At 34.3% G+C, this 12,874-nt stretch overlaps 1 protein-coding gene across 1 annotated transcript in view; it reads left to right on the forward strand.

Annotated features, from left to right (window-relative positions):
• Positions 1 to 2,333, forward strand: part of sptb (spectrin, beta, erythrocytic) — a 47,502-nt gene extending 45,169 nt beyond the window's left edge. Inside the window, exon 37 of the mRNA XM_058614912.1 lies at positions 838 to 2,333. Coding sequence (XP_058470895.1) covers positions 838 to 1,041 — 204 coding nt within the window. The 3' untranslated portion in view covers positions 1,042 to 2,333. The remainder of the gene's footprint in view (positions 1 to 837) is intronic.
• The last annotated feature ends 10,541 nt before the right edge of the window (positions 2,334 to 12,874 follow it).

The raw sequence follows: 12,874 nt of genomic DNA on the forward strand, positions 1-12,874 counted from the left end.
ATAAACACATACAGTCATAAAATAAACTATGACCTTGTGTCATGAAGTGGTCATAGGGCATAATATTTACGTTTGATTATTCTAAGATGTTTTAGAAGTTTGAAACCCCTTTCATAAAAAAGACATAAATAAAGATGATGTACATCTATCCACAAAGAGATTTGCCATAATATGCAGATCATTAATTTACAGTAATGTCAGTTATTCACAGTGAAGATTATTCTTCTTATTATATAATGTATGCTATCTTAAAGATACAATAATATGGAACCTTTCTGCATTAAAGTATTTAAAACTCAACGAGATTAATGTTATATATCTTGTTGAGTAGTGCACTTGCATTCGCCAACACTTTTTCAATCTATAGAAATCTGTATTTCTATTCAGGTTTGTTGCTTTTTAATGAAAGTAATCATCATTTCTGCTGTAACTCTGAGCACAAACTCCCGGGAAACATCAGAGTGAGGAAGGGCATTTTCAGCACGATTAGTTGCACAGTTGTGTTTTCTTTCGTTTTGTGTTACTTGTGTTGCCGTTCGCTGCCACCAAAGCTCTCCCCCGTGAAAATGCAAAGGAAAACCATAAAATAAAATAGCAATTTCCATAATCCAGCGCTACTATGCGACGTCATAAAACTAGTGCTTTTCTTATTGTTTTATATGAGGGACACCGAGCAGCAGCATTTAAAATTTGCTTCATTGTTACATGCATGACCAGCATTTACTTATAATAGACCTGGAGACAAAAGCACAAACTCTGTCCCACTGGATGTAGACTTTTCCTTTTGTAAGCCACAGTGTGTGTGTGTGTGTGTGTCTTTCTGTGTTTTAATTTCAGGACGAGCTCCAGCTTTGGAGCCAGGCCATGGAGAAGGCCATTCAGCCCCTGGAAGCGGAGGAGGCATCGGGGCCCTCAGGGGCCAAAGCCCACAGCCTGCCCCCTCCCCCCTCCTCCTCCTCCTCCTCCGCTGCCCTCCCCGAGCCCAGCTCTGCCAAGAAAGACAAGGAGAAAAAGTTCAGTCGCTTTGCCAAGAAGAAGTGAAAGGAGACGGTGTTGGGGGGGAGGGGCATAGGGTGTGTGTGTATGCTGATAAAGGTGTGGGGGTTGCCAAGGCAACCTGGAAAGGGAAAGTAGTATTTGTGTATTTTTTTTTTTAACATTATTGTTTTCTGACCATAAATATTGTAGTTTAGTTTAAAGCCGTCACTCTTGCCTGTATTTAAGTCAGTGTATCATTGCAAAGGTCCACCTTTTTACTCTTTGTGTTCTTTTAAACAAAAATAACCAAATTCAAAGCATTAAATGAAAGCACAGGAATACTTCTTTCACACTCAACCAAAGAATGTTTGTAATGTTTGTTACTTTTGGCCGCCATGTTTTTGGCTTTGGCAATGCATGCTACGATAGAGCCACGTGCGATGCGGAAGGACGCCAGGTGACTCGGGTACCGCAAGTGTACTTTTCTGCCTTATAAAATGGTTGTGAACTGTAATACTGTGCTACTTGAATTTGGAGCACTAAATGGTACTCGTAGGATTAGAGAGTGAATTGAAACAGGCTTTAAAAAGCTTTGTAAATGCGGCATAAAGACTTGGTGAGGGGCGACTCGTAGTGCAGCGCTGTACAGTGCACACACACACACACACACACACACACACGCCAAGTGTAACTGCAGGAATGCAAACTAAACGCTCTAAGCACTGTGAAGGTTTTGACATTTGAAATTGTTAAGTGAAAATAACACGAGCAGCCATGTGACACCACGAGCAGTCGGTTGAGTGGAGTCTATATTCTCACCTGAGCTGCTGCAGTAGCTATTTCTGTGAACCCGAAATATTATATTCAACACGTGTTTAAACCCTAAATTTCATATATAGTAAAATATATATATACAGTATACACACCTACAGATGCATGAGGTATGTTTTACATTAGTTTGATATGGTGCTATTGTGATATTCTTGAACCTTCAATCAAGACCAACTTGATCTGCCTTATATGACTTCAACTTTGGCTTGTAGTAATGCACATTAAAATGTATCTGTTTGTATAAACACAAAGCCTGGGGGGTGTTTCATACAGCTCTTACTTGGAAATTACTCTATAGTCAAGTCCAGGTTTATGTCTCAGTCCGTGATGTCAATCACTTGTCTTGTGAATTCACAAGAAAAGACAATGTATGTGAACAAAATGACTATAATAGAAAACCAGGCGTCATGCAATGTTTGGCATAATAATGTTCTGTGTCGGCACCGGAAAAAAAAAAAGACAGCAATTAATGGGAACTTTCTGCATTTAAGTGCTAAATTAATTAAAAAGCCCCGATTAAGCTATGCACTACTTGAGTAAGTAATTTATTTATAGGAGCAAATTATATGATTAGCATTTCTCTTAGAAACTTGAGTTCTAATCCTGATATTAATTTATAGCTAATTTGTGGGCGCCACAGCAAGGTGAGACAAATTGATACGTCATGCATCTCAATCCCCAGAGGGTCAAATCCTACAAAACATGAAAATGACTTGTCAACATTAATTTTGTCCCCGTCAGTTTAGGGCCCATGTTCCCATGTAAAAAGAGCAGCCTGATATTTCTCTGTCCACCCTTTTTTTTTTATTTTAAACCAACATTATAATTAAAAAAAAGGCTTTGATTGGCAGATTATAAATAGTCTTCCTACTGCAATAACTACCTAATTTAAAGAGTATTTATTACCTTAAGGTGGCAGCAGCAGCTAGAATTTAGTTAGAATACTGCATGTGTTTGCAGAAGTGATGGCATTTTTACAAGGTTTCTTGAATGCATCTTGGAGCAGTTCCTCTAAGCTCAACATGATGTGGACCTGTATTACTTTAACTAGCTCTCATGCACTGGAGTTAGTTTTTTTCACATGGAATTAAATTTAAAATGATGTCTGATGTAGAAACGTAATTTAAATATTTTTCTTGTAGCACTTGCAAATAGTTACAGAAGAGTATTAAGGCCACATAAAAAATAAAAATGAAAGAAACCAAAAAAATTAAACCGCATGAATTCTTTGAGATCAAAGTCAGACTTCTGAGATTAAAAAAGACAGAATTCTGACTTAATCTAAAAAAATGGTCAGAATTTCCTTAACAGCCAGACTTTGTTTCAACCTAATGTCATTTGATGAAACAGACAGAAAAAACCTTAAGTTGTTGTTGGATACCTTGAGGATCACATGAATCACAAACCACCATGGACATGGACAAAAAAAAATTCAGTGATCATGTATCACCCCCATTAGCTCAGCTGGTAAGATGTTATGTTACTATGCTACTAAAGTTACATAGTAACATAGTAACCTATAACATATTACGTTAGATGTGGAAAGAAAGGAAATTTTTCTTTTCATTTGTTCACTTCTTGCATTTCCATTTCAAAATGATAATAGTGACAATGAAAATTAACCGGTCAAAAAAGTCATAGTATAGTATGTCGTCCAAAATCACTCAAAAAGTCATAGTATAGTATGTCGTCCAAAATCGGTCAAAAAAGTCATAGTATAGTATGTCGTCCAAAATCACCCAAAATCGGTCAAAAAAGTCATAGTATAGTATGTCTTCTAAAATCACTCAAAAAAGTCATAGTATAGTATGTCGTCCAAAATCACTCAAAAAAGTCATAGTATAGTATGTCGTCCAAAATCAGTCAAAAAAGTCATAGTATAGTATGTCGTCCAAAATCACTCAAAAAAGTCATAGTATAGTATGTCGTCCAAAATCGGTCAAAAATGTCATAGTATAGCATGGCGTCCAAAATCGGTCAAAAATGTTATAGTATAGTATGTCGTCCAAAATCGGTCAAAAAAGTCATAGTATAGTATGTCGTCCAAAATCGGTCAAAAATGTCATAGTATAGTATGTCGTCCAAAATCGGTCAAAAAAGTCATAGTATAGTATGTCGTCCAAAAGCGGTCAAAAATGTCATAGTATAGTATGTCGTACAAAATCGATCAAAAAAGTCATAGTATATAGTATGTCGTCCAAAATTGATCAAAAAGTCATAGTATAGTAAGTCGTCCAAAATCACTCAAAAAAAGTCATAGTATAGTATGTCATCCAAAATCGGTCAAATATGTCATAGTATAGTATGTCATCCAAAAGCGGTCAAAAAAGTCATAGTATAGTATGTCGTCCAAAAGCGGTCAAAAATGTCATAGTATAGTATGTCGTCCAAAATCACTCAAAAAAGTCATAGTATAGTATGTCGTTCAAAATCGGTCAAAAATGTCATAGTATAGTATGTCGTACAAAATCGATCAAAAAAGTCATAGTATATAGTATGTCGTCCAAAATCGATCAAAAAGTCATAGTATAGTAAGTCGTCCAAAATCACTCAAAAAAAGTCGTAGTATCGTATGTCGTCCAAAATCACTCAAAATCGGTTAAAAAAGTCATAGTATAGTATGTCTTCCAAAATAAGTCAAAAAAGTCATAGTATAGTATGTTGTCCAAAATCGGTCAAAAAAGTCATAGTATAGTATGTCGTCCAAAATCACTCAAAAAAGTCATAGTATAGTATGTCGTCCAAAATCACTCAAAAAAGTCATAGTATAGTATGTCGTCCAATATCGGTCAAAAAAGTCATAGGTTAGTATGTCGTCCAAAATCACTCAAAAAAGTCATAGGTTAGTATGTCGTCAAAAATCACTCAAAAAAGTCATAGTATAGTATGTCATCCAATATCGGTCAAAAAAGTCATAGTATAGTATGTCGTCCAAAATCGGTCAAAAATGTCATAGTATAGTATGTCGTCCAAAATCGGTTAAAAAGTCATAGTATAGTATGTCGTCCAAAATCGGTCAAAAAAGTCATAGTATAGTATGTCTTCCAAAATCACTCAAAAAAGTCATAGTATAGTATGTCGTCCAAAATCGGTCAAAAAAGTCATAGTTTGGTATGTCGTCCAAAATCACTCAAAAAGTCATAGTATAGTATGTCGTCCAAAATCGGTCAAAAATGTCATAGTATAGTATGTCGTCCAAAATCACTCAAAAAAGTCATAGTATAGTATGTCGTCCAAAATCACTCAAAAAGTCATAGTATAGTATGTTGTCCAAAATCGATCAAAAAAAGTCATAGTATAGTATGTCATCCAAAATCGGTCAAAAATGTCATAGTAAAGTATGTCGTCCAAAATCGGTCAAAAAAGTCATAGTATTGTATGTCATCCAAAATCACTCAAAAAAGTCATAATATAGTATGTCATCCAAAATCACTCAAAAAAGTCATAGTATAGTATGTCGTCCAAAATCGGTCAAAAATGTCATAGTGTAGTATGTCGTACAAAATCGATCAAAAAAGTCATAGTATATAGTATGTCGTCCAAAATCGGTCAAAAAGTCATAGTATAGTATGTCGTCCAAAATCACTCAAAAAAAGTCATAGTATAGTATGTCATCCAAAATCGATCAAAAATGTCATAGTATAGCATGTCGTCCAAAATCGGTCAAAAATGTCATAGTATAGTATGTCGTCCAAAATCGATCAAAAAAGTCATAGTATAGCATGTCGTCCAAAATCGGTCAAAAATGTCATAGTATAGTATGTCGTACAAAATCGATTAAAAAAGTCATAGTATAGCATGTCGTCCAAAATCGGTCAAAAATGTCATAGTATAGTATGTCTTCCAAAATCACTCAAAAAAGTCATAGTATAGTATGTCGTACAAAATCGATCAAAAAAGTCATAGTATAGCATGTCGTCCAAAATCAGTCAAAAATGTCATAGTTTAGTATGTCTTCCAAAATCACTCAAAAAAGTCATAGTATAGTATGTCGTCCAAAATCACTCAAAAAAGTCATAGTATAGTATGTCGTCCAAAATCACTCAAAAAAGTCATAGTATAGTATGTCTTCCAAAATCACTCAAAAAAGTCTTAGAATAGTATGTCGTCCAAAATCGATCATAAATGTCATAGTATAGTATGTCGTCCAAAATCGGTCAAAAAAGTCATAGGTTAGTTTGTCGTCCAAAATCACACAAAAAAGTCATAGGTTAGTATGTCGTCCAAAATCGGTCAAAAAAGTCATAGTATAGTATGTCGTCCAAAATCACCCAAAATCGGTCAAAAAAGTCATAGTATAGTAAGTCTTCTAAAATCACTCAAAAAAGTCATAGTATAGTATGTTGTCCAAAATCACTCAAAAAAGTCATAGTATAGTATGTCGTCCAAAATCACTCAAAAAGTCATAGTATAGTATGTCGTCCAAAATCGGTCAAAAAAGTCATAGTATAGTATGTCGTCCAAAATCACCCAAAATCGGTCAAAAAAGTCATAGTATAGTATGTCTTCTAAAATCACTCAAAAAAGTCATAGTATAGTATGTTGTCCAAAATCACTCAAAAAAGTCATAGTATAGTATGTCGTCCAAAATCACTCAAAAAGTCATAGTATAGTATGTCGTCCAAAATCGGTCAAAAAAGTCATAGTATAGTATGTCGTCCAAAATCACCCAAAATCGGTCAAAAAAGTCACAGTATAGTATGTCTTCTAAAATCACTCAAAAAAGTCATAGTATAGTATGTCTTCTAAAATCACTCAAAAAAGTCATAGTATAGTATGTCGTCCAAAATCGGTCAAAAAAGTCATAGTATAGTATGTCGTCCAAAATCGGTCAAAAATGTCATAGTATAGCATGTCGTCCAAAATCGGTCAAAAATGTTATAGTATAGTATGTCGTCCAAAATCGGTCAAAAAAGTCATAGTATAGTATGTCGTCCAAAATCACTCAAAAAAGTCATAGTATAGTATGTCTTCCAAAATCACTCAAAAAAGTCATAGTATAGTATGTCGTCCAAAATCGGTCAAAAATGTCATAGTATAGCATGTCGTCCAAAATCGATCAAAAAAAGTCATAGTATAGTATGTCATCCAAAATCGGTAAAAAATGTCATAGTAAAGTATGTCGTCCAAAATCGGTCAAAAAAGTCATAGTATAGTATGTCATCCAAAATCACTCAAAAAAGTCATAGTATAGTATGTCGTCCAAAATCGGTCAAAAAAGTCATAGTATAGTATGTCGTCCAAAAGCGGTCAAAAATGTCATAGTATAGTATGTCGTCCAAAATCACTCAAAAAAGTCATAGTATAGTATGTCGTTCAAAATCGGTCAAAAATGTCATAGTATAGTATGTCGTACAAAATCGATCAAAAAAGTCATAGTATATAGTATGTCGTCCAAAATCGATCAAAAAGTCATAGTATAGTATGTCGTCCAAAATCACTCAAAAATGTCATAGTATAGCATGTCGTCCAAAATCAGTCAAAAATGTCATATATAGTATGTCGTCCAAAATCGATCAAAAAAGTCATAGTATAGCATGTCGTCCAAAATCGGTCAAAAATGTCATAGTATAGTATGTCGTACAAAATCACTCAAAAAAGTCATAGTATAGTATGTTGTACAAAATCGATCAAAAAAGTCATAGTTTAGTATGTCTTCCAAAATCAGTCAAAAAAGTCATAGTATAGTATGTCGTCCAAAATCACTCAAAAAAGTCATAGTATAGTATGTCGTCCAAAATCGGTCAAAAAAGTCATAGGTTAGTATGTCGTCCAAAATCACACAAAAAAGGCATAGGTTAGTATGTCGTCCAAAATCACCTGAGCATTTTTTGTTTATTGTCAGGTTTGGGAATCGAACCAGTCTTTTCAGAGATGCTCGCATTGTAAGGAGAACGTCACAGACCGCTTGGCCAATTGAAAACAAATGCTTTCTATGCACACTAGTTAATCTGAACAAAAAACATGATGTCATCCGGAATCACTCAAAAAAGTCATAGTATAGTATGTCGTCCAAAATCGGTCAAAAATGTCATAGTATAGTATGTCTTCCAAAATCACTCAAAAAAGTCTTAGTATAGTATGTCGTCCAAAATCACTCAAAAATGTCATAGTATAGCATGTCGTCCAAAATCGGTCAAAAATGTCATAGTATAGTATGTCGTCCAAAATCGGTCAAAAAAGTCATAGTATAGTATGTCGTCCAAAATCGATCAAAAAAGTCATAGTATAGCATGTCGTCCAAAATCGGTCAAAAATGTCATAGTATAGCATGTCGTCCAAAATCGGTCAAAAATGTCATAGTATAGTATGTCGTCCAAAATCGGTCAAAAAAGTCATAGTATAGCATGTCGTCCAAAATCAGTCAAAAATGTCATAGTATAGTATGTCGTCCAAAATCACTCTAAAAAGTCTTAGAATAGTATGTCGTCCAAAATCGATCATAAATGTCATAGTATAGTATGTCGTCCAAAATCGGTCAAAAAAGTCATAGGTTAGTATGTCGTCCAAAATCACACAAAAAAGTCATAGGTTAGTATGTCGTCCAAAATCGGTCAAAAAAGTCATAGGTTAGTATGACGTCCAAAATCACACAAAAAAGGCATAGGTTAGTATGTCGTCCAAAATCACTCAAAATCGATCAAAAATGTCATAGTATAGTATGTCGTCCAAAATCGGTCAAAAAAGTCATAGGTTAGTATGTCGTCCAAAATCACACAAAAAAGTCATAGGTTAGTATGTCGTCCAAAATGTCATAGTATAGTATGTCGTCCAAAATCACCTGAGCATTTTTTGTTTATTGTCAGGTTTGGGAATCGAACCAGTCTTTTCAGAGATGCTCGCATTGTAAGGAGAACGTCACAGACCGCTTGGCCAATTGAAAACAAATGCTTTCTATGCACGCTAGTTAATCTGAACAAAAAACATGATGTCATCCGGAATCACTCAAAAAAGTCATAGTATAGTATGTCGTCCAAAATCGGTCAAAAATGTCATAGTATAGCATGTCGTCCAAAATCGGTCAAAAATGTTATAGTATAGTATGTCGTCCAAAATCGGTCAAAAAAGTCATAGTATAGTATGTCGTCCAAAATCGGTCAAAAATGTCATAGTATAGCATGTCGTCCAAAATCACTCAAAAAAGTCATAGTATATAGTATGTCTTCCAAAATCACTCAAAAAAGTCATAGTATAGTATGTCGTCCAAAATCACACAAAAAAGTCATAAGTTAGTATGTCGTCCAAAATGTCATAGTATAGTATGTCGTCCAAAATCACCTGAGCATTTTTTATTTATTGTCAGGTTTCGGAATCGTACCAGTCTTTTCAGAGATGCTCGCATTGTAAGGAGAACGTCACAGACCGCTTGGCCAATTGAAAACTAATGCTTTCTATGCACGCTAGTTAATCTGAACAAAAAAAAAGATGTCATCCGGAATCACTCAAAAAAGTCATAGTATAGTATGTCGTCCAAAATCAGTCAAAAAAGTCATAGTATAGTATGTCGTCCAAAATCACTCAAAAAAGTCATAGTATAGTACGTCGTACAAAATCGATCAAAAAAGTCATAGTATAGCATGTCGTCCAAAATCGGTCAAAAATGTCATAGTATAGCATGTCGTCCAAAATCACTCAAAATCGATCAAAAATGTCATAGTATAGTATGTCGTCCAAAATTGGTCAAAAAGTCATAGTATAGTATGTCGTCCAAAATCACTCAAAAAAAGTCATAGTATAGTATGTTGTCCAAAATCGGTCAAAAATGTCATAGTATAGTATGTCTTCCAAAATCACTCAAAAAAGTCATAGTATAGTATGTCGTCCAAAATCAGTCAAAAAAGTCATAGTATAGTATGTCGTCCAAAATCACTCAAAAAAGTCATAGTATAGTATGTCGTCCAAAATCACTCAAAAAAGTCATAGTATAGTATGTCGTCCAAAATCGGTCAAAAATGTCCTAGTATAGTATGTCTTCCAAAATCACTCAAAAAAGTCATAGTATAGTATGTCGTACAAAATCGATCAAAAAAGTCATAGTATAGCATGTCGTCCAAAATCGGTCAAAAATGTCATAGTATAGCATGTCGTCCAAAATCGATCAAAAAAGTCATAGTATAGCATGTCGTCCAAAATCGGTCAAAAATGTCATAGTATAGTATGTCGTCCAAAATCGATCAAAAAAGTCATAGTATAGTATGTCGTCCAAAATCGGTCAAAAATGTCATAGTATAGCATGTCGTCCAAAATCGATCAAAAAAGTCATAGTATAGCATGTCGTCCAAAATCGGTCAAAAATGTCATAGTATAGTATGTCGTCCAAAATCAGTCAAAAAAGTCATAGTATAGTATGTCGTCCAAAATCACTCAAAAAAGTCATAGTATAGTATGTCGTCCAAAATCACTCTAAAAAGTCTTAGAATAGTATGTCGTCCAAAATCGATCATAAATGTCATAGTATAGTATGTCGTCCAAAATCAGTCAAAAAAGTCATAGTATAGTATGTCGTCCAAAATCACTCAAAAAAGTCATAGTATAGTATGTTGTCCAAAATCGGTCAAAAATGTCATAGTATAGTATGTCTTCCAAAATCACTCAAAAAAGTCATAGTATAGTATGTCGTACAAAATCGATCAAAAAAGTCATAGTATAGCATGTCGTCCAAAATCGGTCAAAAATGTCATAGTATAGCATGTCGTCCAAAATCGATCAAAAAAGTCATAGTATAGCATGTCGTCCAAAATCGGTCAAAAATGTCATAGTATAGTATGTTGTCCAAAATCGATCAAAGAAGTCGTAGTATAGCATGTAGTCCAAAATCGGTCAAAAAAGTCATAGTATAGTATGTCGTCCAAAATCACTCAAAAAAGTCATAGTATAGTATGTCGTCCAAAATCGATCATAAATGTCATAGTATAGTATGTCGTCCAAAATCGGTCAAAAAAGTCATAGTATAGTATGTCGTCCAAAATCGGTCAAAAATGTCATAGTATAGCATGTCGTCCAAAATCACTCAAAATCGATCAAAAATGTCATAGTATAGTATGTCGTCCAAAATTGGTCAAAAAGTCATAGTATAGTATGTCGTCCAAAATCACTCAAAAAAAGTCATAGTATAGTATGTCGTCCAAAATCGATCAAAAAAGTCATAGTATAGTATGTCGTCCAAAATCGGTCAAAAATGTCATAGTAAAGCATGTCGTCCAAAATCGGTCAAAAATGTTATAGTATAGTATGTCGTCCAAAATCGATCAAAAAAGTCATAGTATAGTATGTCGTCCAAAATCACTCAAAAAAGTCATAGTATAGCATGTCATCCAAAATCACTCGAAAAAGTCATAGTATATAGTATGTCTTCCAAAATCACTCAAAAAAGTCATAGTATAGTATGTCTTCCAAAATCACTCAAAAAAGTCATAGTATAGTATGTCGTCCAAAATCACTCAAAAAAGTCATAGTATAGTATGCCTTCCAAAATCACTCAAAAAAGTCATAGTATAGTATGTCTTCCAAAATCACTCAAAAAAGTCATAGTATAGTATGTCGTCCAAAATCACTCAAAAAAGTCATAGTATAGTATGTCGTCCAAAATCAGTCAAAAATGTCATAGTATAGTATGTCGTCCAAAATCAGTCAAAAAAGTCATAGTATAGTATGTCGTCCAAAATCACTCAAAAAAGTCATAGTATAGCATGTCATCCAAAATCACTCAAAAAAGTCATAGTATATAGTTTGTCTTCCAAAATCACTCAAAAAAGTCATAGTATAGTATGTCTTCCAAAATCACTCAAAAAAGTCATAGTATAGTATGTCGTCCAAAATCACTCAAAAAAGTCATAGTATAGTATGCCTTCCAAAATCACTCAAAAAAGTCATAGTATAGTATGTCTTCCAAAATCACTCAAAAAAGTCATAGTATAGTATGTCGTCCAAAATCACTCAAAAAAGTCATAGTATAGTATGTCGTCCAAAATCAGTCAAAAAAGTCATAGTATAGTATGTCGTCCAAAATCAGTCAAAAAAGTCATAGTATAGTATGTCTTCCAAAATCACTCAAAAAAGTCATAGTATAGTATGTCGTCCAAAATCACTCAAAAAAGTCATAGTATAGTATGTCTTCCAAAATCACTCAAAAAAGTCATAGTATAGTATGTCGTCCAAAATCACTCAAAAAAGTCATAGTATAGTATGTCGTCCAAAATCAGTCAAAAAAGTCATAGTATAGTATGTCGTCCAAAATCAGTCAAAAAAGTCATAGTATAGTATGTCGTTGTATAGTATAGTATAGTTAGGATAGTAAATTGTATGCAGTAGCACTGTGGAGCTGAGGAGACTTTTCTCTCTGCATGTGGGAGTTTACATTTATCACAATAAAGCCGTTATAGGATAATAAATGTAATCAATATATGCATACAGGGTGATAACAATGCGTACTGTATATGAAAGTACATTCATATTATTAAGATAAAGGCTCACTCTCACTTTCTCACATCTTGCCTTGTACCAAGGATGAAACTGTGAGTTCCAACTCAAGTGACCTCATTAAAATGATGGAAGTCGGGTGTAAAGAGATTAACAAGTCTGTTCAGCGCCAGAGTTTTCCCACATCATAATGACCTCCCTCTGAGTTATTTACATTTATAAAAGGGAAGAGACAAAAATAATCATGAAATCCATCATCATCTCATGACCGTCACACACAAGTAATACAGATGTTTGTGTGTGTGTGTGTGTGTGTGTGCGCGCAGAGGGACAGGAAGTGCGAGTGACTACACTTTTTCCTGTTAAAAATGCAAACTCGTAAAGCTAGTTTCAGTCACTGTCTGTGGAATCTCAAGAGTCTGACACTGTCACTTCACATCCACTTAATCTTCCCCCACCTGCCTTTTCCCATTCAGGGGTTTTTAATACGGATTTTGTACTCTCAAGCTATGTAAAATACCCAAAACTGTTGCCAGTGGGGGAATAAAAATTGAAATAAATACATTTTGAAAGAATTAAGTTTAAAATGAACTCCTGAAACTACCCCAGTTTGAGTTTGTTTATTGACCTTAAGTCTCCTTTGCTT

This window comes from Solea solea, chromosome 18 (genome assembly GCF_958295425.1).
Source record: "Solea solea chromosome 18, fSolSol10.1, whole genome shotgun sequence".
Classification (NCBI taxonomy): domain Eukaryota; kingdom Metazoa; phylum Chordata; class Actinopteri; order Pleuronectiformes; family Soleidae; genus Solea; species Solea solea.